Below are 22,205 nucleotides of genomic sequence, written 5' to 3' on the forward strand. Positions count from 1 at the left end.
CTTTTGCAAAGGGGCAGCTTCAGGAGACATGGGGTGCATCCCTGGGGAGAACATAAAGTTTTTAAAAGATGCTTTGTTAAGAAAAATAGTTGCCACTGGGTGCTTGGGTCCACAGTGCTTATCACACTAGGAGATCTCTAAACAAGGCTTCTTACCGCTTCCATCCTCCTGATGAAATTGAACTTAATTGAGGTCAAGTTGCTACCACCACCATCGCCACCATACCACCCATCATTTCCTCTTCCTACCTGGAGAGGAAACAGTACACAAGACAGGGCATTAGAGAAAAATACTTAGCCAAAAGTTGCTGAAAGCTAAAAAATATGATTTTATCCTACTTTACAGTTTTTTTTCAGAAGTAATTATCCTATTGAATTAATCAGTGGAAACTCATCCCGTAACTGCTCTCTTTTAAAAAAAAGGAAGGAAACACATTTAGCTAAGAGCAGCAGTTTTCATTATTTTAAACCCTATGGTTTTGTACTTTGTTGACAAAGGTCCTTGGTTTGAACTCTTCTCAAAAAAAGAAATATATATATATAGATATAGCTCCAGATCTGTGTGTGTGTGTGTTTCTCTGTCTTTCTCTCTCTCTTTGGCTCTATCTCTCCATCGCTTGATCTCTCCACTCACATACATACATACATAGTATTCTGAAACCATTTGGGACCTGTTCATTACCTATTGGAGACTATGTCACTTATAAAGCACTAAATGAGTTAAAACATCTAAAGCATTAGAACAGTGTCTGGAATGTAGTAATACCTTAATAGATACATCCTGTTGTTATCACTCATGTGTAAAACATCATTTTGCCCCCTGGAGTAAACACTTATTGGTGTCTCCCTGGAGCAACCCCTCCTCCTTCTAACGTCATTGCTAACTTTGCTAGGGGCTCCAGCTGCGACACAGCGCTCCAAGGGTCTCTCGTGTTTCTGCACATCTTCTGAGCAGAGGCATTGACTTGACATTTTTTTCTAGACTATCTTTTCCAGGATGTTTGTAACAAACTCCCTTGGAAGACAGAGATAACCTCTCCCTCCAGAGCAGAAGGGCAGGATTGTTTGCTGTCCAATATTGTAAAGATAAGGTCTCCCTCTGAGGCAAAGCTTGGTCGGGTTTACACAGATACTATAAAAGATTGGGGCTTCCTATGTTCAGGGTTTTTTTTTTCTGGCTTTGATGCAAACCCATTGCGTGCACAGCATCACATGCGCCCACCTTTGCTTTGCCCCTGGGACTTGAGGGATGTGAGAAATGATGCAAAGATGAAACATAAGCTGCTTGCGAGGCTGTAAGAAAAGCCCCTTGACTCTGTGCAGGAGAGTTGACATAACAGGCCTGACTAATCTCCCTACAAAGGCCTGCTTGCAAGGTTGGCTTTGGTGGTTGGCTAGGAATTTGGATTTGAGGAGGGTTTTCACCATCCCCAGAGTTGATAAGAATGGTGCAGGGCCTAAACTGTTTGTACAAATGATGTGATTCATGCTGGATGCCTGCTTTCCTTTGGAGAGTCTGGAATTTTGGTCCACGCCACACAGAGGCTGTCTGCGTGATCAGCCCCAGTGAAGACCCTGGGGGCCAGGCTCTCAAGAGTTTCCCTAACTGGCAACATTGCCCAGGTGTTTGTCACAGCTCACTGCTGGAGGAATTAAGGGTGTCCTGTGTGACCTCTGGGAGGGGCCTCTCAGCAGCTTGAGCCTGGTTTCCCTGCTACTTCACCCCCCCGCCCCGTGTGCTTTCCCTTTGTCGATTTTGCTTTGTCTCCTTTCACCGTGATGGCTCAGAGCTGTGAGCGCAACTATTTGTGGGGACCTGTGAATCCTCCTATCGAATCACTGGACCTCGGGGTGCTCTTGGCGACCCCGACATAGTCTCTGACCCCAGAGTCTCGTGTCTTCTCTCAGCATTCATGAAATTGCGACAGGCTAACTTGTGAATTTGAAGTAGGAGAAAATCTCAGACATGTCACAGTTCTTGTCAGATCCATCCCCTTACCTCTCTCGGGACACATGGGAGTGTGTGTGTGTGTGTGTGTGTGCGTGTGTGTGTAGGGGTGAATTCCAGGTCTAGGACAACTTGGGTATTACATGCCCCTCTCATCATGGAGCTTTCAGGGGCAGGCATCTGATCTAAACTAGTCCAAGCAAAAATCAAGACTCTTTCTTCCCCTCTGGCCACAAACCAAGAAGGACATAACTCAGGGCAGCCACCTTGCCACCATGAGAGTTAACGCAGAGAAAGTGGGACTGAGAAACTGGGCCTTGATGATTCTGCTGGAGGATCCAAAACCAGCTGTTCTTTTTTTAAATTTTTTTAAGTTAAAAAAAATTTTTATACAGCAGGTTCTTATTAGTTATCTATTTTATACATATTAGTGTATACATGTCAATCCGAGTCTCCCAATTCATCACACCACCACCCACCCCCACTCCCGCCACTTTCCCCCCTTGGTGTCCATACATTTGTTCTCTACATCTGTGTCTCTAGTTCTGCCTTGCAAACCGGTTCATCTGTACCATTTTTCTAGATTCCACATACATGCGTTAATATACGATATTTGTTTTTCTCTTTCTGACTTACTTCACCCTGTATAACAGTCTCTAAGTCCATCCACGTCTCTGCAAATGACCCAATTTCGTTCTTTTTTATGGCTGAGTAATATTCCATTGTATATATGTACCACATCTTCTTTATCCATTCGTCTGTCGATGGGCGTTTAGGTTGCTTCCATGACCTGGCTATTGTAAATAGTGCTGCAATGAACACTGGGGTGGATGTGTCTTTTTTTTTTTTTTTGGATGTGTCTTTTTGAATTATGGTTTTCTCTGGGTATATGCCCAGTAGTGGGATTGCTAAAACCAGCTGTTCTTGAAGCCAGCTTGCCCCTGGATTATTTTAATATACTTGAGTCAATAAATTCCCTTTATTGCTTAAGAGAGTGTGGATATGGTTTTTGATCCCTTGTAACAGAAGGAGTCCTAGCTGATGCAGATCACAGCTGCTCCCAGAATGTGGATCTCTCCATTCTAGTGTAGGCAACCAAGCCTCACAAAGATGGGATCCTTCTTTAGGGACCCTGAGACTAACTCAATGAAAATAATTAGTCTTTTGGCAGTCAACAATTTAAAAGCGCTTACTAAGTAGCAGATAGGAACCGGAGCTGGTACCATTTCAGGTGATTTCCAGCCTGGAGATGCTTAGTGGCTTAGGTGCACGTAGGAGACATGAAGACTTGAAGTGATGATGTAACCATAGCAATGTAAGCTAAAGCCCCAGCTGCAAGGAGAGGAAGAGGAGGTGGTTTGACTTGCGGGGGTGGCGGGGGGAGCTCTGGGCCACTCTCAGATCTGTGCCCGGTGATAGGGATCCTGTTTATACCACACTTCCTGGCTTTGCTTTTCCTGAGCTAGCCTTGCGTATGCAAACTTGGCCTCTTCTGTAGCTCCTTGAACACTTTGGGGAGAAGCGTTTAAATGACACAAGTAAACATGTTGCTTTGGTACCAGAACCCAAGTGACACGGATCAAAGACTTTTCCAAAGAAAAGATTGCTACAAAGGATGTTGCAATTCATGACTGTATTTACATAATATTATAAATGATAACACATTTGAGACCGCTGAGGTATAAACCTTTTATGATCCAACATACTGAATTTATCAACACAGAACCTATAATGTACAAAATAAATTAATAGGGAACCCAACAGAACATGTTATGTTGCAAATTTACTGCTACTTATAACATGCCTGTTTTACTAGGTTCAGATAAAATAGCAATATATATATATATACATATATTTTTTTTTTGGTGTAAGATGCAGATACATAATTTGTACCAATCTCACAGAATTAGTTTAATCCAAAATGAAAAACTTATTACATTTTCTAGCAGATGCAACAGAAATTAATCGTTTGAAAATAATCTCTCACCGCTTCTCCTACTTATTTTCTCCCTAGCACCTAATACATTGTGTATGTATTTCTTCATCATTTGTCTGTCTCCCCATTCGATTGTAAGCTCCTTGAGGGCAAAGCCTCAGTCTGATTCAGTGCTATATGCCCAGCACCTAGAATTTGACATATAATAGGTACCCAATAAGTAAGTACTGAATGAATGAGTTTAAAACAGGCACACATTTAGCCCATATAAAAATTGATTTCTATAACTTCATTTCACACACTGGCCCTACATGATAGGCTAAAAACTTTGGTCCTTAGTTCACACCTGATTCTCTTCCCTGACTCTCTGTGGGATAAGCCAATGTCCTGGGGTTGCTCAGCCACTTGGTAATACCGGGTTTGGGCACCACGGCTGTTGCCACCCCTTGGTGTATCCCCAGGCTGGCTTTTCCCAGAGCACAGACTTGCACAGGCTGTGGGTGTGAAGCTGAAGCGAAGAGGTTAACAGGGAGAAGGAGGGAGGAAGGAGGCTCATTCCAACGTCCCCCTGAATTGTTGCGTGTGCCGCTCCAGCTTCTTGGCCTCGGCCTGGAGGTGCCCCAGGGCGGTGGGGCTGGGATGCTGGAGTACGGCGTGCTTGGTGGCCAGCGCCAGGTCCTTGAGCAGGCTGCAGAGGCGGCTGCTGCCACGCAAGATCTCGTTGCGCACGTCCCTCTCCTGGGTCTCCTGGCACAGCGTGTCCACCAGCTTCTGCCCGACCATGATGACCAGCTTGCTCTGCGTGATGAAGATCTCGGGGGGCTGGCTGTTGCCGAGACTGCTGTTCAACACGCCGATGGCTTTGAAGAGCGCCCCGAAATAGAGGCGGCAGTGTTCAGAGAGGTGGATTTTCTTCTCAGGGTTCTGCTGACTCAAAGGTTGGGTGCTAAGGGAGCTAGGATTCTAGAGAAGGTAAAGGAAACGATGGATGAGAGAGAGATTCGATCGACAGGCTGTGGTTGTCTCTCTTTTCCTGTTTTTGCTCAATTTGCTAGACGTTTTGTAAGAAAAAGTACAGTTTTGTTTGGGAAGCCCCACAGTATAACATTTGCCTAATAAATTAATGTTAAGGTTTTCAAAGCACTGTTACATATAAATTATCTCTCAGGTATATAATTTTATATATTGCATTATATATATAAAATCATTCATATTAGATACATATAAAATCGTATTCAATCCTCTCAACAAACTGTTAGAAACCCATTCTAAGAAACTCGTTGACAATGACTAAATTTATAACCTTAAAAAAAATGCAGAAAACTTGATGGTGAGATTTAAAAACTTACTTAAAGAACAGGTTTTAAAGCATTTTAAAAACCCTTCCTAGTTCCAGTATCAGAGGTAAATCTGAATCCCCCAAATTTCCAGAAGAAATAAAAATATACTGACTTATCTGCTTTAAGATTAAAATATTTATCTTACTTGCTAATTAAAGTTTTATTTAGAATTTTACTTGCGCGAATTTTATTTTCTGGAATGTGGAACCAAAGCCTATTCACTGCTGAAAGATTCTCAGCATCAAACTTAGTGGAAATCCTATTCCAGGTAACAATCAAACACACTGCTATATCTAAATTGGATAACCAACAAGGACCTACTGTACAGCACGGGGAACTCTGCTCAATATTATATAACAACCTAAATGGGAAAAGAATTTGAAAAAGAATAGATACATGTATATGTCTAACTGAATCACTTTGTGTACACCTGAAACTAACACAACATTGTTAATCAACTATACTCTAATATAAAATAAAAAGTTTAAAAAACAAAAGCCCCTTTGTTAGGTTATAGGTGAGGAGACTGAGGCTTCCGGAAGAGAAGAGGCTGCCTAGGGTCACTATATTAGGAAAATAAAGATCTGGAGCTCTTAGCCTAGTCAGCAAGTCTGAAACTCTCATTCTTTCTATTAAACTGTGCACTCTTATCAACGTACGATCTTAAAATGCCCAGCTCAGAAGCACTCAGACAGTGTTATAGTCTGACTGTGTCTCCCCAAAATTCATATCATGAAACTCTACCCCTCAGTGTGAAGTTATTGGGAGATGGGACCTTTGGGAGGTGACCAGCATTAGATAAGGTCATGTGGGTGGGGCCCCCAGGAATGGGGTTAGTGCTCTTACAAGAGTTGCCCGAGAGCTTGCTTCCACCCTCTGCTCTCTGCCAGGTGAGGATACAATGAGAAGTGGGCAGTCTGCAGCCTGGAAGAGGGCCCTCACCAGAATCTGACCCTGCTAGCACCCTGATCTTGGATTCCTAGCCTCTAGGACTGTGAGAAATAAATTTCTGTTGTTTATAAGCCACCCAGCCTATGGTACTCTGTTGTAGCAGCACAAACAGATTAAGATAGACAGGCAAAGGGAAGAAAAGACTGGGGTGTTGGTTGAGATGGACTCTCGGGGGGCAGGGAGCATGAGGAGAACGCATCAGAGGCTAGAAATGAGGAGCAGTCATCTGGGCGTTGGAGTGCTGGCGTCTTAGCTTGGGAGTATTACCTGTAGGTAAACAAACATGTACTATGATTTTTATTCTGGGCTGTTGGAAATCTCTGGAGGTATTTTTGGTTGTCACGTTGACCAGGGAACACTACAGGCTACCAGTGGACAGGGGGCGAGGGATGCTGAACAGTCCATCCCACGCAATGAAGAACTGTCCACCTGATGGTCAGTGGTCCTCCTGCCACCCCCACTGAGAAGCAGTCAGTCTAAAGCAGGGTTTTTCCAAGGGTGATCCTTGGACCTCCAGCACCTGGGAACTTGTTAGAAAAGAAAATTCTCAGGCCCTTCCCTAGACCTACTGAATCAGAAACGCCGGGGTGGGGTCCAGCCCTCTGGGTTTTAACAAGCCCTATAGGAAACTATGACACACTCTCAGGTTTTAGAACCACTGGTCCAAGGCATACTTCATGTTGAACAAAATAGCATGACTTTTAGCCATCTGACAGGCCCCAAGTTTTGGGTTTGGGGTTTGCAGAACGAAGCATCAGGACGCCTGGGTTATTACCTTAGTTGGCCTCTGAGGAGGCAAACAGTCTTTTCCACGTCATTGGATATCTCTGTCCCTTCTCTCCCACGCTGCCCTCCCCACCCCCACATCAGCCAGGAAGTTGAATGGGTTCACTGGTTCCCAGGCTTCAGTTATTCAAAGAAAACCTTCACACATTATGCCCTTTCTACCTTCCTCTTAACTTCAATCAGCTTCATCTTTGTCTTTAAGTGATCAGCTGTTTTTACTTAAGTTAAAACTTTTAAAATTTGTAAATGGAAAACTACTATCATTTGCCACTAATAGGAGGTAACCAATGAAAAATAAGTACAATGATAACATTTTTGATTTAAAAAAAAAAAGGAAGAATATCAAATGTCAAAAGAGGTGTTGAAGGTACACAGGCCCCAAACCAAAATGGTTTTTGTTGTAATCAGAAATATTAAAAGGGAATGTCAAACAGATACACGCACAGAGGGAAGATCAAGTGAAGACACAGGGAGAAGACAACCATGTACAAGCCAAGGAGAGACACGTCAGAAGAAACGAACCCTGATCTTGGATTTCTAGCCTCCAGAATTGTGAGAAAATAAATTTCTATTGTTTAAGCCAAAGGGGGAAAAATGTCGACAAGAATGTGAGTCCGTGTGACTTCATGCCATGTCAGTATCTCCTGTGATAAGCTTGCAGAGCACCTAGAATTATTTCACTGATGGTTAAAGGACCATGTTCCACATTTTGGGGCTCATTGGACTTGCTCATCTCCAGGGTTCCTTCTACTGCAAAAAAGGAAGAACTGTCACAAAACCAAGTCTCCTCCCATGTGGGTCAGGGCTGTAATGCTGAATTATTCACAGCAGGAAACATCTCTGGGGATAAAGCCTATCCGTCAGTCAGAAGTATTGAAGAGTCAGCATCATCGCTTACCTGTGTTTCTAAGTCTTTGTTTTCATCCAACCTTTGTTCCAAGATGGGTTTTTCTTTCTCTTCTAGGCTAGGCAACTCCTGAAACATAAAATCCCTTCAAGTTACCAACTAGAATGGTCTTTATACTATTATATAGCTGTTTAAGTCCACTTTAAAACTTGAGCATTCCTCTTTATGTTTTTGTTGATGGTTCTACCTAGTGATGACTTTTTCCAACAAAGGAGACTTCAGTAGCCTGAGGGCTGAATTTTACCTACCAACATGGCCTAATATAATGACACACAATTTTATTGGGAAATGAAAAATATCCAAATTTCCAGCTTCTCTAGAGTGTGTTAAAGCTCTTGCACCTCCAGGCATGTCAGCAGAAAACCAAGACTGGGGCTGAAAGCACTGAGTTATCTCCCTGACACAGGCCCCAGGTTACCTGCTGCATTTCTTGCAACTTGCAATTCTTTTTTTTTTTTTTGGCTGCGTTGGGTCTTCCTTGCCACACGCGGGCTTTCTCTAGTTGCGGCGAGTGGGGGGCTACTCTTCGCTGCAGTGCACAGGCTTCTCATTGCAGTGGCTTGTTGCGGAGCATGGGCTCTTGGTGCGTGGGCTCTAGAGGGCAGGCTCAGTAGTTGTGGCTCGTGGGCTCTAGAGCGCAGGCTCAGTAGTTGTGGCGCACGGACTTAGTTGCTCTGAGGCATGTGGGATCTTCCCAGACCAGGGCTCGAACCCGTGTCTCCTGCACTGGCAGGCTGATTCTTAACCACTGCGCCACCAGGGAAGCCCTGCAACTTGCAATTCTTGAACTAAAGGTCTCTTTCTATAGTATCTAGACTCATGGAGCAAAGTATTCCTAAGAGTAACTAGAGTCTGGAGGCTGCTAGGACCATGCACAATTTGGAAGAGTGTTTACAGTTCCTCTTCTGTTTCTAAGAAACACACTGACAATGACTAAATTTATAACTTTCAAAAATGCAAAGAAACTTGATGGTGAGATGAAAAATTTTGTTCAAAGAACAGGTTTCACAAGGTTTTCAAAATCCTTTCTAATCCTAGCATCAGAGGTAAGCCCGAAACCCCAAATTTCCAGAAGACATCTTGTCTGCCTTAATATTAAGATACGTATCTTACTTCTTACTAAGAGCTCATCTAGAATTTTACTTCCATGAATTTTATTTTCTGGAAAATGGAACCCTTGTCTCCCCAAAGACGATAAAACAGATTCTCATCATCTAACTTACTGGTGACCAGTCCAGATAAAAATGGAAAGTCCCCTTATAGTATACCACTCTGAACTCACCTTTTCACAAACATTTGTCCTATTTTTCTTTAATAGTTCAGTAGGGTGTTCGCTTTCCCTTTGTTTCTGAAAAGGAGCATTCCTTTGGTATGATTCAATCTCCTTTTGGGGAAGCTGGACGGATTTTGCAAGCTTAAATTCTGCATTTGGGGTCAATTGCGCGGGGTCGTCCTTTTCACAGTTCGGCTTGAAAAGGAGCCTCCCATTGGCAATGACGAGGGAGGCGAACCTCTTGATGTCTTCTGGAACCATCCGCGCCGTCAGGACAAATCTCTCCAGGTCATCCAGGCTGTTTTGGACTTTGTTGGTCACAAGGACTTCCAGGGACCAATCGCAGCTCTCCAGACTTTCCTTTGTTTCAAGCAGGATTTGGTAGGAGTTGGAGATTGTCTGTAGCTGATCCCTAATTTTGGCCTGAAGTTTACTGTCGGTGAGGTTACAGGCGGTCGCACGGACGCCGCAGGCGAAATCCAGAAATTCTCTCAAGGATTCGTCTATGCAGTCGGCAGCCCTGCGGATCGCGTGGATATTGGCCTCCAGGTAGTCTCTGAACCTCCACCGCCTGCTGACGAAGAGCATCAGGCCCGCGACAGAGCGGTCCACCTTGTGCTGCAGAGCTGTGGCTGTCTCTTTGGCCGAGTCCGGGTCCAAGGGGAGCTCTCTGGCTGACTCCTCCGAGAAGGAGCTAGAAGAGTGGCTGGACGTGGAGGAGGAGGAGGAAAGGACGCTGGCTCTGCTGCCAGAGCTGGAAACGGATAAGCCGTCGGGTTCGGGAGACAGCGACGCTGCCCGTCCGGAGAACCACGAGGAATTACGGTCCATGGAATCCTCTGAAGGCCCATCGGCTTTTGCCAGCTCTTTCCCAGCCTGGGGGACACTTGGCGTCGCTTTAGGGACGTCGTAAATGTTCAGCTTGGTGTTCTGCTCTTCCACTCGGGAGATCAGAAAGCTTGAAGGGACCTGGTAGCTGGCACCTTCATCCAAAGGGAATGCAACCCTGGGTGGTGGAAAGCTGTAAGAAGGAATCTCTGGAAGGCTGAGTTTTTTCTGCATGGGCACATTTTTCCGCGGGTGTGGACTGAGGGTCGTTGCTCTGCTGTTCTGAGGGCTGTGAAAACCGGACATGTACCTGGGGAGAGCACGGTGCCCCGAGTTTTCCACAAAGCTGCTTAGAGATGCGTTTCTTACATCAGCCTTTTCCGGAGACACTGGCGTGTCATAAATCCATTCGGATTTCTGAGGGCTTGGGAGCGTGTTGCAGCTGCCTCTCCTTAAGGCAATGCTTGACATCAGGGGAACACTCTGCCCCTGTGAAAAACCACACAAAGTCACCCAGTTTAGGAGCAATAAAAAGACAGTATGAGCGACGCAGGTGACACACGTGTATTATACTGAGGACCCACCAAGCGCTGGGCACTGTGCTTCTTAAAAATCGGATCGACACTCCCCTACTCAAGCGTCTTCCGTGGCTCCCCGCTGCTGTTATCACTCAAGCCCTTCACAGTCGGGCTCCAACCTCCTTTTGAGCCTCCTTGCTCTCTGCTTCTGCCACCACCCTCCTTAAAGGCCCAGCTACTCTTGCTGTTTACCTTCCCCTGAACACAGAATGCTCTCTTGAACCACTATATTTAACTTTGCCCAAACTGGTTCCTCTGCTCTAAATGTCCTCCCAACCCCTTGCTTTCCGTCTAACAAACTCCTATGCATCCCTCGTGACACTGCTGAGCTGCCACCTTGGGCACAGGTATATTTACTTCTACATGTGACAGAATCCAACGATGAACATGGATTACAGATTTCAAATTAAGGCACCTCCCCTTTATACAAATAAAAACCTACCTTGATGCAATATGTCTCCAAGGTATACGATAAGAAGAAGCATTTATCTAAAGTCTACTGAGCTCATGGGACTTCCCTGGTGGCGCAGTGGTTAAGGATTCGCCTGCCAATGCAGGGGACACAGGTCTGAGCCCTGGTCCGGGAAGATCCCACATGCCGCGGAGCAACTAAGCCCGTGCGCCACAACTACGGAGCCTGTGCTCTAGAGCCCGCGAGCCACAACTACTGAGCCCGCACGCCTAGAGCCCGTGCTCCACAACAAGAGAAGCCACCGCAGTGAGAAGCCCGCTCACCGCAGCGAAGAGTAGCCCCCGCTCAGCACAATTAGAGAAAGCCCGCCTGCAGCAATAACGACCCAATGCAGCCATTAATTAATTAATTAATTAAAATAAATAAATAAAATAAAATAAAGTCTACTGAGCTCTTGCTCTGTGCCAAGCACTGTACTAGGTCCTTTGCAGGGATTATGTCAATTCTCACATAAGTTTGTGATAAGAAACGGAGGCATATGGAAGTCAAAGGATGTATCTAAACCACATAGCTTGTTCTGTTCCTGAACACCATTGCAGTTACAAGTTTTGCCTCCAGTAAAGTAAGTTCTGCTATGAGGGATTTGTATTCCTAATTTTGACCAAGCAAACAACATTTCCCAGAGGCCGTTCAGGTTTGCACAGCATCGGATCTCAGCGCCCGTCATACTTACGTTTGGTTGGCTGGCAGGGGGACCAAGTGCTGCTTTTTGGGGTCTGGGGGGGATGTCATATAGCTGTTGCTGCTTCCCTGGCTCCTGGGGAAAGACCACAAAGAAGGACAACTTGAATTTTCCCCTCCTGATGGCTGCACATCACAAACTCTCTCCACTCCAGTGTTTCTTTTTTTTTTTTTTTCCAAATGAAAACACAAATCACTGAAGACCTGGGGGATTTCAGTCATGATGCTTTTATGGTGGAAGTGTGTGCTCTACTGGGTATATTTTCAACAATGGACTCTGTGCTTTAGGAAAGGCGACTTCTCGATTGAAGGTGGGGACAAACTACAGAGAGAATTAGCTGCAGTTGCAGTTAAAAACGGTAGTTCATTTCCTCCTGTTAGTTCACCTTAAGATTGAATTAAAGAAGAATAAATATAAGATTGGGACTTACTATGTCTTTTACCTTTCTTGTTTTTCTCAGTAGAAATTTTCCTGTGCTTGTAACTCATGTATTCATCCTGCAAATATTTACTGAGTGCCTACTAACGACTAGACACTGAACCGTATGACATATATACACCCAGTAATGAGCAAAAGACATGGCGCCTCTACAGATAATAGGCTTTTTTTTGGTGCAACAATTAGGAAATACATATTTTAGGATAAGAAAAATAGGTTCCATATTCCAAAGCGAGGTGAGAGAGCTCCAGAACAGGTTTTGCAAAGAAAGAGAGAAAAAGCTGGAATTTGGGGAGGGGGTTTCTTTGGAGCGAGTTGGGCTGTGAGTGTCCTGCTGTCCCCTTCTCAGTGGGGGGAGGAAAGCATGCTTTTCACTCCCTTCAAGCAAAGTGGAAAGTACCCCACGGGACCTTCCGAGATTTGAGCTGTGCCACCTGAGCTTGGGGTCATAGTGCACAGTGTCTAACTCTGCTTGAGAAAAGTTAAAGGTGAGAATCTTCTGACAAAGCACAGGGCAGTGGCTGGGCTGAGGGGGTCTGTTCTCAGGGTGGGGACCAGGGGGAGCAAGGGGAAGCCCCTGCCTTGGCATAACATTTAAAGGTGCACCAACAAACTCAGTGTCGAAGGTAAATAATATTTTAATGCAATATACTTTAAAATCGCAATTGATGTGAAAAAAATCGTGATGAACAAAATATCAACATTTTGAATTAAGAAATGATCCACAGGGCCGGGACGAGGGTGAGGCAAGAGAAGTGAGTCTTGCGAATGTGTCTTTGTTTAAAACTTTAGGGGAGAAAGTGCCCCATTCTCCATTCCCCGCCTGCCCCCCGTCCTGGCCCTGGGGTCCATTGCGGCTGAGGGAGCCCGTGCGTTCTCTGTGGACCAGACGTGGGCTGCATGGGAACTGGAGCAGGGTCCAGGCCGAGAGGGTGAGAGCATCTCAGGAGGGTGAGGCTGGAGACGACCGGCTGCCTGGAGCTCAGGGAGGAACCTTCAGCCACCGGTCGGAGGAGAAGCATCTGCCCACCCTGTGCAACTTGCAGGTAAGAGATACCCAGCATGGGACTTCCCTGGTGGTCCAGTGATTAGGACTCCAGACTCTCACTGCTGAGAGCCCAGGTTCAATCCCTGGTTGGGAACTAAGATCTCACAAGCCACGCAGCCAAAAAAAAAAGAGAGAGAGAGAGAGATACCCGGCAATCGGGGGAGGCAGGGAGGGGTTGGCACTTGCAGAAATGTCCCCGAAGAGAAAGAATCAGCCTGCAGTGCTCACTACCTCCATGGGGTAACACTGCGACATCCCTCCCACATAACCAGGCATGCGGGACCTTTCCACCTCTGCCCTCCCCCGCTGCTTCCCCTCAGCCCCGCAGGAGCCTGAGGTCACCCAGTGAGAAGGAACCCGAGGTAGGGAACTAGCAGAGAATCCAGCCAGCCCTCTGTCCCTGCAGCAGGAGCCCAGGCCCTGCAAACATGCTGAGAGAGCAGGAGCTTTCACTTTAAATATAGTAGGAACTTTGGGTATTGCCTGCACTGAACATTAAATTTCTCCATTGAGACTTCTTATTACCTGTGAGTGACCAGGAAGTCACAGAGCAGGCCTGAATTTTTATTTAGACTAGAGCTGTGGCCTTTAGCCCTGGCTGTGCTCCAGAACCATCTGGGAGCTCTAAAATTACTGCTGCCCAGGGCCCACCCAGACCTCAAACATCAAACCATGGGTGTGGTTCCAGGAAGCAGGCGTGGATGAAGCACCCAGGCCATTCCATGTGCATTGATGGGCAGGGGAGAACACAGCTACGGGGCAATTTTGATGGGCTAAGAAGTGAGTGAAGTTGTTTTCTGATTACACGAAGCATGGCTTACAGAAGTGATGTACCAGTAACATTCAAATAAGTTTAAAAAAACCCCAAAACCTAAAATTTCCTCCCCCAGAGATAATCAATGTTAAGATAACCAAGACTGTGATGTGGGACTTCCCTGATGGCACAATGGCTAAGAATCCACCTGCCAGTGCAGGGGACACGGGTTCGAGCCCTGGTCCAAGAAGATCCCACATGCCACAGAGCAGCTAAGCCCCTGTGCCACAACTACTGAAGCCCACACACTCTAGGGCACGTGTGCTGCAACTAATGAGCCCGCGTGCTGCAACTACTGAAGTCCACATGCCTGGGGCCCGTGCTCCGCAACAAGAGAAGCCCCCGCTCACCGCAATTAGAGAAGGCCTGTGCGCAGCAACGAAGACCCAGTGCAGCCAAAAAACAAAAAAAAAGATGCATATCCTTCATGATATTATTACTTTTAAAAAGTGCAGGGGGGCGGAGTCAAGATGGCAGTGCGGGAAGACACCAAGTTAGCGTCTCCCCACAACTAGGGCGCCTGCCGGCTGCTGGTGTGGGACCCTGACGCCCAAGGAGACGGGAGGAACCCCCAAGTGAACTGGTAGGACATGGGGGGACTGAGGTGGGAGAAGAAATGGGGGCCAGACAGGATTGGTGCCCCTGAGGCCAGGAAGATCAGGAGAGGCAGGCGGGAGGGACTCTCCAGGAAGAGCGGGAGGGGAGTGAACGGCGATTGCCCCGCCCACTGGGGCTGGGGAGCCTGCTGAGCTCCGAGGCTGGTAGCCCCCCACCAAAGCCCCCTCCAGGCCACATGGGTCCTTGGGGCAGAGGAGGGAGGCCGGGGAGATCAGGAGAGGCAGGCAGGAGGGGCCCTCCAGGAGGAGAGGGAGAGGAGCGGAGGGCGATTGTCCCGCCTACTCGAGCCCAGGAAGCCTGCTGGGCTCCCAGGTGAGGTCCCCTGCCCTCTGAGACCAGGGGTGGGGGGCACGCCTGGGCCCCTTCTGTTCCTTGAGCCTAAGCCCCACCCCCCCACAGCCCTCAGGGCCTTTTCCAGCCCTGTGGGTCCTGAGCATAGGCCCTGCCCACCACCCAAAACCACCCTTGCTTAGGCCCCACCCTCCACAGCCAAGGCCTTCTCCCCCCTTTTTTTTCTTTTTTCCTTTCCTTTTTTTTCTTTTTTCTTTTCCCTCCTCCTCTTTTTTACTATTGTGGTACTGATGTACCTTCCAGTTGCTGATTCATGTATATTTTTATTTTTATGTTCTTTCTAACACATCTGTTAGTTTCCTAGTCTAATTTTATTTTTTACTATGTTATTGTTCTTTTTTTTTTTTGTCACCCCATGTGGCTTGTGGGATCTTGATTCACGAACTGGGGGTGGGGCAGAGCTCCTGTGGTGGCAGCTCCAAGTCCGAACCACTGGACTAACAGAGAACCTCAGACCCCAGGAAATATTCATCGGAGTAAAGTCTCACGGAGGTCCTCATCTCAGCACCAAGACCCAGCTCTACCCAACAGCCTACAAACTCCAGTGTTGGAAGCCTCAGGCCAAACAACCAGTAAGAAAGGAACACAATCCCACTCCTAAAAAATAAAAAAAAATTTTTTTTAAATGAGACGGCAAAAAAATATGTCACAGATGAAGGAACAATGTAAAAACCTACAAGACCAAATAAATGAAGAGAAAATAGGCAATCTACCTGAAAAAGAATTCAGAGTAATGATAGTAAAGATGATTCAGAATCTTGGAAATAGAATGGAGGCATGGATTGAGAAAATACAAGAAATGTTTAACAAAGATCTAGAAGAACTAAAGAACAAACAGAGATGAACAACACAATAACTGAAATGAAAAATACACTAGAAGGAATCAATAACAGAATAACGGAGGCAGAAGAACAAATAAGTGAGCTGGAAGACAAAATGGTGGAAATAACTGCCGAGGAGCGGCATAAAGAAAAAAGAATGAAAAGAATTGAAGACAATCCCAGAGACCTCTGGGACGACACTAAACACACCAACATTGAAATTATAGGGGTCCCAGAAAAAGAAGAGAAAAAGAAAAAGGCTGAGAAAATATTTGAAGAGATTATAGTGGAAAACTTCCCTAACATGGGAAATGAAATAGTCACCCAAGTCCAGGAAGCACAGAGAGTCCCATACAGGATAAACCCTAGGATAAACAGACCAAGACACATATTAATCAAACTAACAAATGTTAAATTCAAAGAAAAAACATTAAAAGCAGCAAGGGAAAAACAAAAAATAACACACAAAGGAATCCCCATAAGGTTATCAGCTGATTTTTCAGCAGAAACTCTGCAGGTCAGAAGGGAGTGGCAGGATATACTTAAAGTAATGAAAGAGAAAAACCTACAACCAAGATTACTCTACCCAGCAAGTTTCTCATTCAGATTCGATGGAGAAATCAAAAGCTTTTCAGACAAGCAGAAGCTAAGAGAATTCAGCACCACAAAAACAGCTTTACAACAAATGCTAAAGAAACTTCTCTAGGCAGGAAACACAAGAGAAGAAAAAGACCCACAAAAACAAACCCAAAACAATTAAGAAAATGGTAATAGGAACATACATATTGATAATAACCTTGAATGTAAATGGATTAAATGCTCCAACCAAAAGACACAGACTGGCTGAATGGATACCAAAACAAGACCCATCTATATGCTGTCTACAAGAGACTCACTTCAGACCTAGGGACACATACAGACTGAAAGTGAAGGAATGGAAAAAGATATTCCATGCAAATGGAAATCAAAAGAAACCTGGAGTAGCAATAATCATATCAGATAAAATAGACTTTAAAATAAAGACTGTTACAAGAGATAAGGAGAGACACTACATCAAGGGATCAATCCAAGAAGAAGATATAACAATTATAAATGTTTATGCACCCAACAAAGGAGCACCTCAGTACATAAGGCAAATGCTAACAACCATGAAGGGAGAATTTGACAGTAACACAATAAGAGCAGGAAACTTTAACACCCCACTTACACCAATGGACTGATCATCCAAACAGAAAATAAATAACAAAACACAAGCTTTAAATGACACAATAGACCTGATAGATTTAATTGATATTTATAGAACACCCAAAAGTGGCAGAATACACTTTCTTCTCAAGTGCACATGCAACATTCTCCAGGATAGATCACATCTTGGGTCACAAATCAAGCCTCGGAAAATTTAAGAAAATTGAAATTGTATCAAGCATCTTTTCTGAACACAATGCTATGAGATTGGAAATCAATTACAGGAAAAAAAACTATAAAAAACACAAATACATGGAGGCTAAACAGTGTACTACTAAATAACCAAGAGGTCACTGAAGAAATCAAAGAAGAAATTAAAAAATACATAGAAACAAATGACAACAAAAACACAATGACCCAAAACCTATGGGATGCAGCAAAAGCAGTTCTAAGAGGGAAGTTTATAGCAATTCAACCTCACCTCAAGAAACAAGAAAAATCTCAAATAAACAATCTAACCCTACACTTAAAACAACTAGAGAAAGAAGAACAAAGAAAACCCGAAGTCAGTAGAAGGAAAGAAATCGTAAAGCTCAGAGAGGAAATAAATGAAATAGAAATGAAGAAAACACTAGCAAAGATCAATAAAACTAAAAGCTTGTTCTTTGAGAAGATAGAGAAAATTGATAAACCCTTAGCCAGACTCATCAAGAAAAAAAGGGAGAGGACGCAAATCAATAAAATTAGAAATGAAAAAGGAGAAGTTACAACAGACACCGCAGAAATACAAAGTATCCTAAGAGACTACTACAATCAACTCTTTGCCAATAAAATGGACAACCTGGAAGAAATGGACAAATTCTTAGAAAGGTATAACCTTCCAAGACCGAACCAGGAAGAAACAGAAAATATGAACAGACCAATCACAAGCAATGAAATTGGAACCGTAATTAAAAATCTTCCAACAAACAAAAGTCCTGGACCAGATGGCATCACAAGTGAATTCTATCAACCATTTAGAGAAGAGCTAATACCGATCCTTCTCAAACTCTTCCAAAAAATTGCAGAGAGAGAAACACTCCCAAATTCATTCTATGAAGCCAACATCACCCTGATACCAAAACCAGAAAAAGATATCACAAAAAAAGAAAATTATAGACCAATATCACTGATGAACATAGATGCAAAAATCCTGAACAAAATACTAGCAAACAGAATCCAACAAAACAGTAAAAGGATCATACACCATGATCAAGTGGGATTTATCCCAGGGATGCAAGGATTCTTCAATAACGCAAATCAATCGATGTGATACACCACATTAACAAATTAAGGAATAAAAACCATATGATCATCTCAATAGATGCAGAAAAAGCTTTTGAAAAAAATTCAACACCCATTCATGATAAAAACTCTCCAGAAAATGGGCATAGAGGGAACCTATCTCAACATAATAAAGGCCATATATGACAAACCCACAGCAAGCATCATACTCAAAGGTGAAAAACTGAAAGCATTTCCACTAAGATCAGGAAAAAGACAAGGATGTCCACTCTTGCCACTCTTATTCAACATAGTTTTGGAAGTCCTAGCCACAGCAATCAGAGAAGAAAAAGAAATAAAAGGAATACAAATTGGAAAAGAAGAAGTAAAATTGTCTCTATTTGCAGATGACATGACACTATACATAGAAAATCCTAAAGATGCCACCAGAAAACTACTAGAACTAATCAATGAATTTGGTAAGGTTGCAGGATACAAAATTAATGCACAGAAATCTCTGGCATTCCTATACACCAACAATGAAAAATCAGAAAGAGAAATTAAGGAAACACTCCCATTTACCATTGCAACAAAAAGAATAAAATACCTAGGAATAAACCTGCCAAAGGAGGCAAAAGACTTGTACTCAGAAACCTATAAAACACTGATGAGGGGCTTCCCTGGTGGCACAGTGGTTAAGAATCCGCCTGCCAATGCAGGGGACCCGGGTTCAATCCTTGGTCTGGGAAGATCCCACATGCCGTGGAGCAACTAAGCCCGTGCGCCACAACTACTGAGTCTGCGCTCTAGAGCCTGCGAGCCACAACTACTGAGCCCGCATGCCACAATTACTGAAGCCCGCGCACTCTAGGGCCCGTGCTACGCAACAAGAAAAGCCACCGCAATGAGAAGCCCGCGTGCAGCAACGAAGACCCAACACAGCCAAAAATAAATAAATTTAAAAAAAAAACAACACTGATGAATGAAATCAAAGATGACATAAACAGATAGAGAAATATACTATGTTCTTGGATTGGAGGAATCAATATTGTGAAAATGACTCTACTACCCAAAGCAATCTACAGATTCAATGCAATCCCTATCAAACTACCAATGGCATTCTTCACAGAATTAGAACAAAAAATTTTACAATTCATGTGGAAACACAAAAGACCCCAAATAGCCAAGGCAATCTTGAGAAAGAAAAATGTAGTTGGAGGGATCAGGCTCCCCGACCTCAAACTATACCACAAAGCTACAGTAATCAAGACAGTATGGTACTGGCACAAAACAGAAATATAGATCAATGGTACAAGATAGAATGCCCAGAGATAAACCCACGCACATATGGGCACCTAATTTATGACAAAGGAGGCAAGAACATACCATGGAGAAAAGACAGCCTCTTCAATAAGTGGTGCTGGGAAAACTGGATAGCTATGTGTAAAAGAATGAAATTAGAACACTACCTAACACCACACACAAGAATAAACTCCAAATGGATTAAAGACTTAAATGTAAGACCAGACACTATAAAACTCTCAGAGGAAAACATAGGAAAAACACTCTTTGACATAAATCACAGCAAGATCTTTTTTGACCCACCTCCTAGAGTCACAGAAAGAAAAACAGAAATAAACAAATGGGACTTAATTAAACTTAAAAACTTTTGCACAGCAAAGGAAACCATAAACAAGATGAAAAGACAACCCTCAGAATGGGAGAAAATATTTGCAAATGAAACAACAGACAAAGGATTAATCTCCAAAATATACAAACAGCTCATGGAGCTCAATATCAAAAAGACAAACAATCCAGTTAAAAAATGGGTGGAAGGGCTTCCCTGGTGGCGCAGTGGTTGAGAGTCTGCCTGCTGATGCAGGGGACACGGGTTCGAGCCCTGGTCTGGGAAGATTCCGCATGCTGCGGAGCAACTGGACCCATGGGTCACAACTGCTGAGCCTGCGCGTCTGGAGCCTGTGCTCTGCAGCAAGAGAGGCCGTGATAGTGAGGGGGCCCACGCACCGCGATGAATAGTGGCCCCCGCTTGCCGCAACTAGAGGAAGCCCTCGCGCAGAAACGAAGACCCAACAGAGCCAGAAATAAATATAAAAATAAATAAATAAATAAAAGAGCCTTCCCTAAAAGTTAAAAAAAAAAAAAAAATGGGTGGAAGACCTAAATAGACTTTTCACCGAGGAAGACATACAGATGGCCAAGAGACACATGGAAAGATTCTCAACATCACTAATTATTAGAGAAATGCAAATCAAAACTACAATGAGGTATCACCTCACACCGGTCAAAATGGCCATTATCAAAAAATCTAGAAACAATAAATGCTGGAAAGAGTGTGGTGAAAAGGGTACCCTCCTGCACTGTTGGTGGGAATGTAAACTGATACAGCCACTATGGAAAACAGTATGGAGGTTCCTTACAAAACTAAAAATAGAACTACCATACGACCCAGCAATCCCACTACTGGGCATATACCCTCAGAAAACCATAATTCAAAAAGAGACACGTACCACAGTGTTCATTGCAGCACTATTTACAATAGCCAGGACATGGAACCAACCTAAATGTCCATTGACAGATGAATGGATAAAGAAGATGTGGCACATATATACAATGGAATATTACTCAGCCATAAAAGGAAACGAAATTGAGTTATTTGTAGTGAGGTGGATGGACCTAGAGTCTGTCATACAGAGTGAAGTAAGTCAGAAAGAGAAAAGCAAATACCATATGCTAACACATATATGTGGAATCTAAAAAAAAAAAAAAATGGTACTGATGAACCTAGTTACAGGGCAGGAATAAAGATGTAGATATAGAGGATGGACTTGAGGACACGGGGTGGGAGGGCGAAGCTGGGGTGAAGTGAGAGTAGCATCGACATATATATACTACCGAATGTAAAATAGTTAGGTAGAGGGAAGCAGCAGCATAGCACAGGGAGATCGGCTTGGTGCTTTGCAATGACCTAGAGGGGTGGGATAGGGAGGGTGGGAGGGAGGATCTAGAAGGAGGGGATATGGGGACATATGTATGCATATGTCTGATTCACTTTGTTGTACAACAGAACTAACACAGTATTGTGAAGCAATTATACTCCAATAAAGATGTATTTAAAAAAAAAAAAAAAAGACTCCGCACTCCCACTGCAGGGGAACTAAGATCGCACCTGCCAAAATAAAAGTGCTTTGGAAACTGAAAAAAAAACCAAAAAGTGCAGATATGTGTATGTGTGTGTTTGTGTGTATACATGTGTGTGGATATAAAGTATCTATTACAAATGAAAAGTAAAAGAATTTTAAATATTCAGAATTCAAATAGTAGTAATGTTCTCCTGAGCAGGTCTGGGTTCCCTGGGCACACAGCTGGTTTCTGAGTGGTGATATGTCCTTTGGAGTCAGGACTGATGCTCCAGGAGATATCTCAGTGGTAAAGCTGAAGCGCAGGGTCTGCGTGACCCTGAGACCCCACGATGGATGGAGAGGTGTGGGAAGATCAGGGCCACGGCTGAGGCTCACCTTTAGGGCTGGGAGGCACCGGCTCTGGGCAGGCACATCGTACACCTGGCAAGGCAGAGCTGGCAACGAGGTCCGAGCAGGTCTGGGAATTGTGAAGAGGGCCTTGGGGAGAAAAAGAAGAGTGGAGGGAAAGAAACGTCACCGCTGAGTCCACGGGTCATGAGACAGCAAAGGCAGCTCTGACACACTGGGACGTTCTCTGGGCACCTCTAACTGGAGGCCCTTCGTTCTGAGACTGGGAACAGCGGGACGCTGTTGGGGAGGTCCATGGTGGAGGGCAGTCTTCCTCACGTGCTGGCCCATAGCTGCTTGCATCAGCCTCACCTGGGAAGCAGGTTGGAATGCAGATTCCTGGGCCCTGAGTCCGTTGTACGGAATTTCTGAGTCTTGACGGAGAAACTGAAAAACTGCAGTATCATCAAGTTTCCCGG

At 44.4% G+C, this 22,205-nt stretch overlaps 2 protein-coding genes across 8 annotated transcripts in view; one reads left to right on the forward strand and one right to left on the reverse strand.

Annotated features, from left to right (window-relative positions):
• Positions 1 to 22,205, forward strand: part of LOC309644434 (beta-1,3-galactosyl-O-glycosyl-glycoprotein beta-1,6-N-acetylglucosaminyltransferase 7) — a 400,935-nt gene that overhangs the window by 37,288 nt on the left and 341,442 nt on the right. The gene's annotated exons all lie outside the window — the stretch shown is intronic.
• Positions 1 to 22,205, reverse strand: part of CASS4 (Cas scaffold protein family member 4) — a 62,608-nt gene that overhangs the window by 3,585 nt on the left and 36,818 nt on the right. For 3 of the 7 annotated variants that reach the window (XM_082428128.1, XM_082428125.1, XM_082428124.1), the window contains 5 exons: positions 21,775 to 21,876; positions 11,692 to 11,775; positions 9,150 to 10,457; positions 7,859 to 7,936; positions 1,447 to 4,846 (listed from right to left, as the gene is read on the reverse strand). In XM_082428128.1, the coding sequence (XP_082284254.1) occupies positions 4,436 to 4,846; positions 7,859 to 7,936; positions 9,150 to 10,457; positions 11,692 to 11,775; positions 21,775 to 21,876 (1,983 nt within the window). In that variant the 3' untranslated portion in view covers positions 1,447 to 4,435. Of the gene's footprint in view, positions 1 to 155; positions 249 to 1,446; positions 4,847 to 7,858; positions 7,937 to 9,149; positions 10,458 to 11,691; positions 11,776 to 21,774; positions 21,877 to 22,205 lie in introns of those variants that run through there. The other 4 variants (XR_014254421.1, XM_082428127.1, XM_082428129.1 and 1 more) reach the window with 4 other exon arrangements.

The sequence above is a fragment of the Balaenoptera physalus genome (assembly GCF_965194825.1).
Source record: "Balaenoptera physalus genome assembly, chromosome: 16".
Taxonomy (NCBI): Eukaryota; Metazoa; Chordata; class Mammalia; order Artiodactyla; family Balaenopteridae; genus Balaenoptera; species Balaenoptera physalus.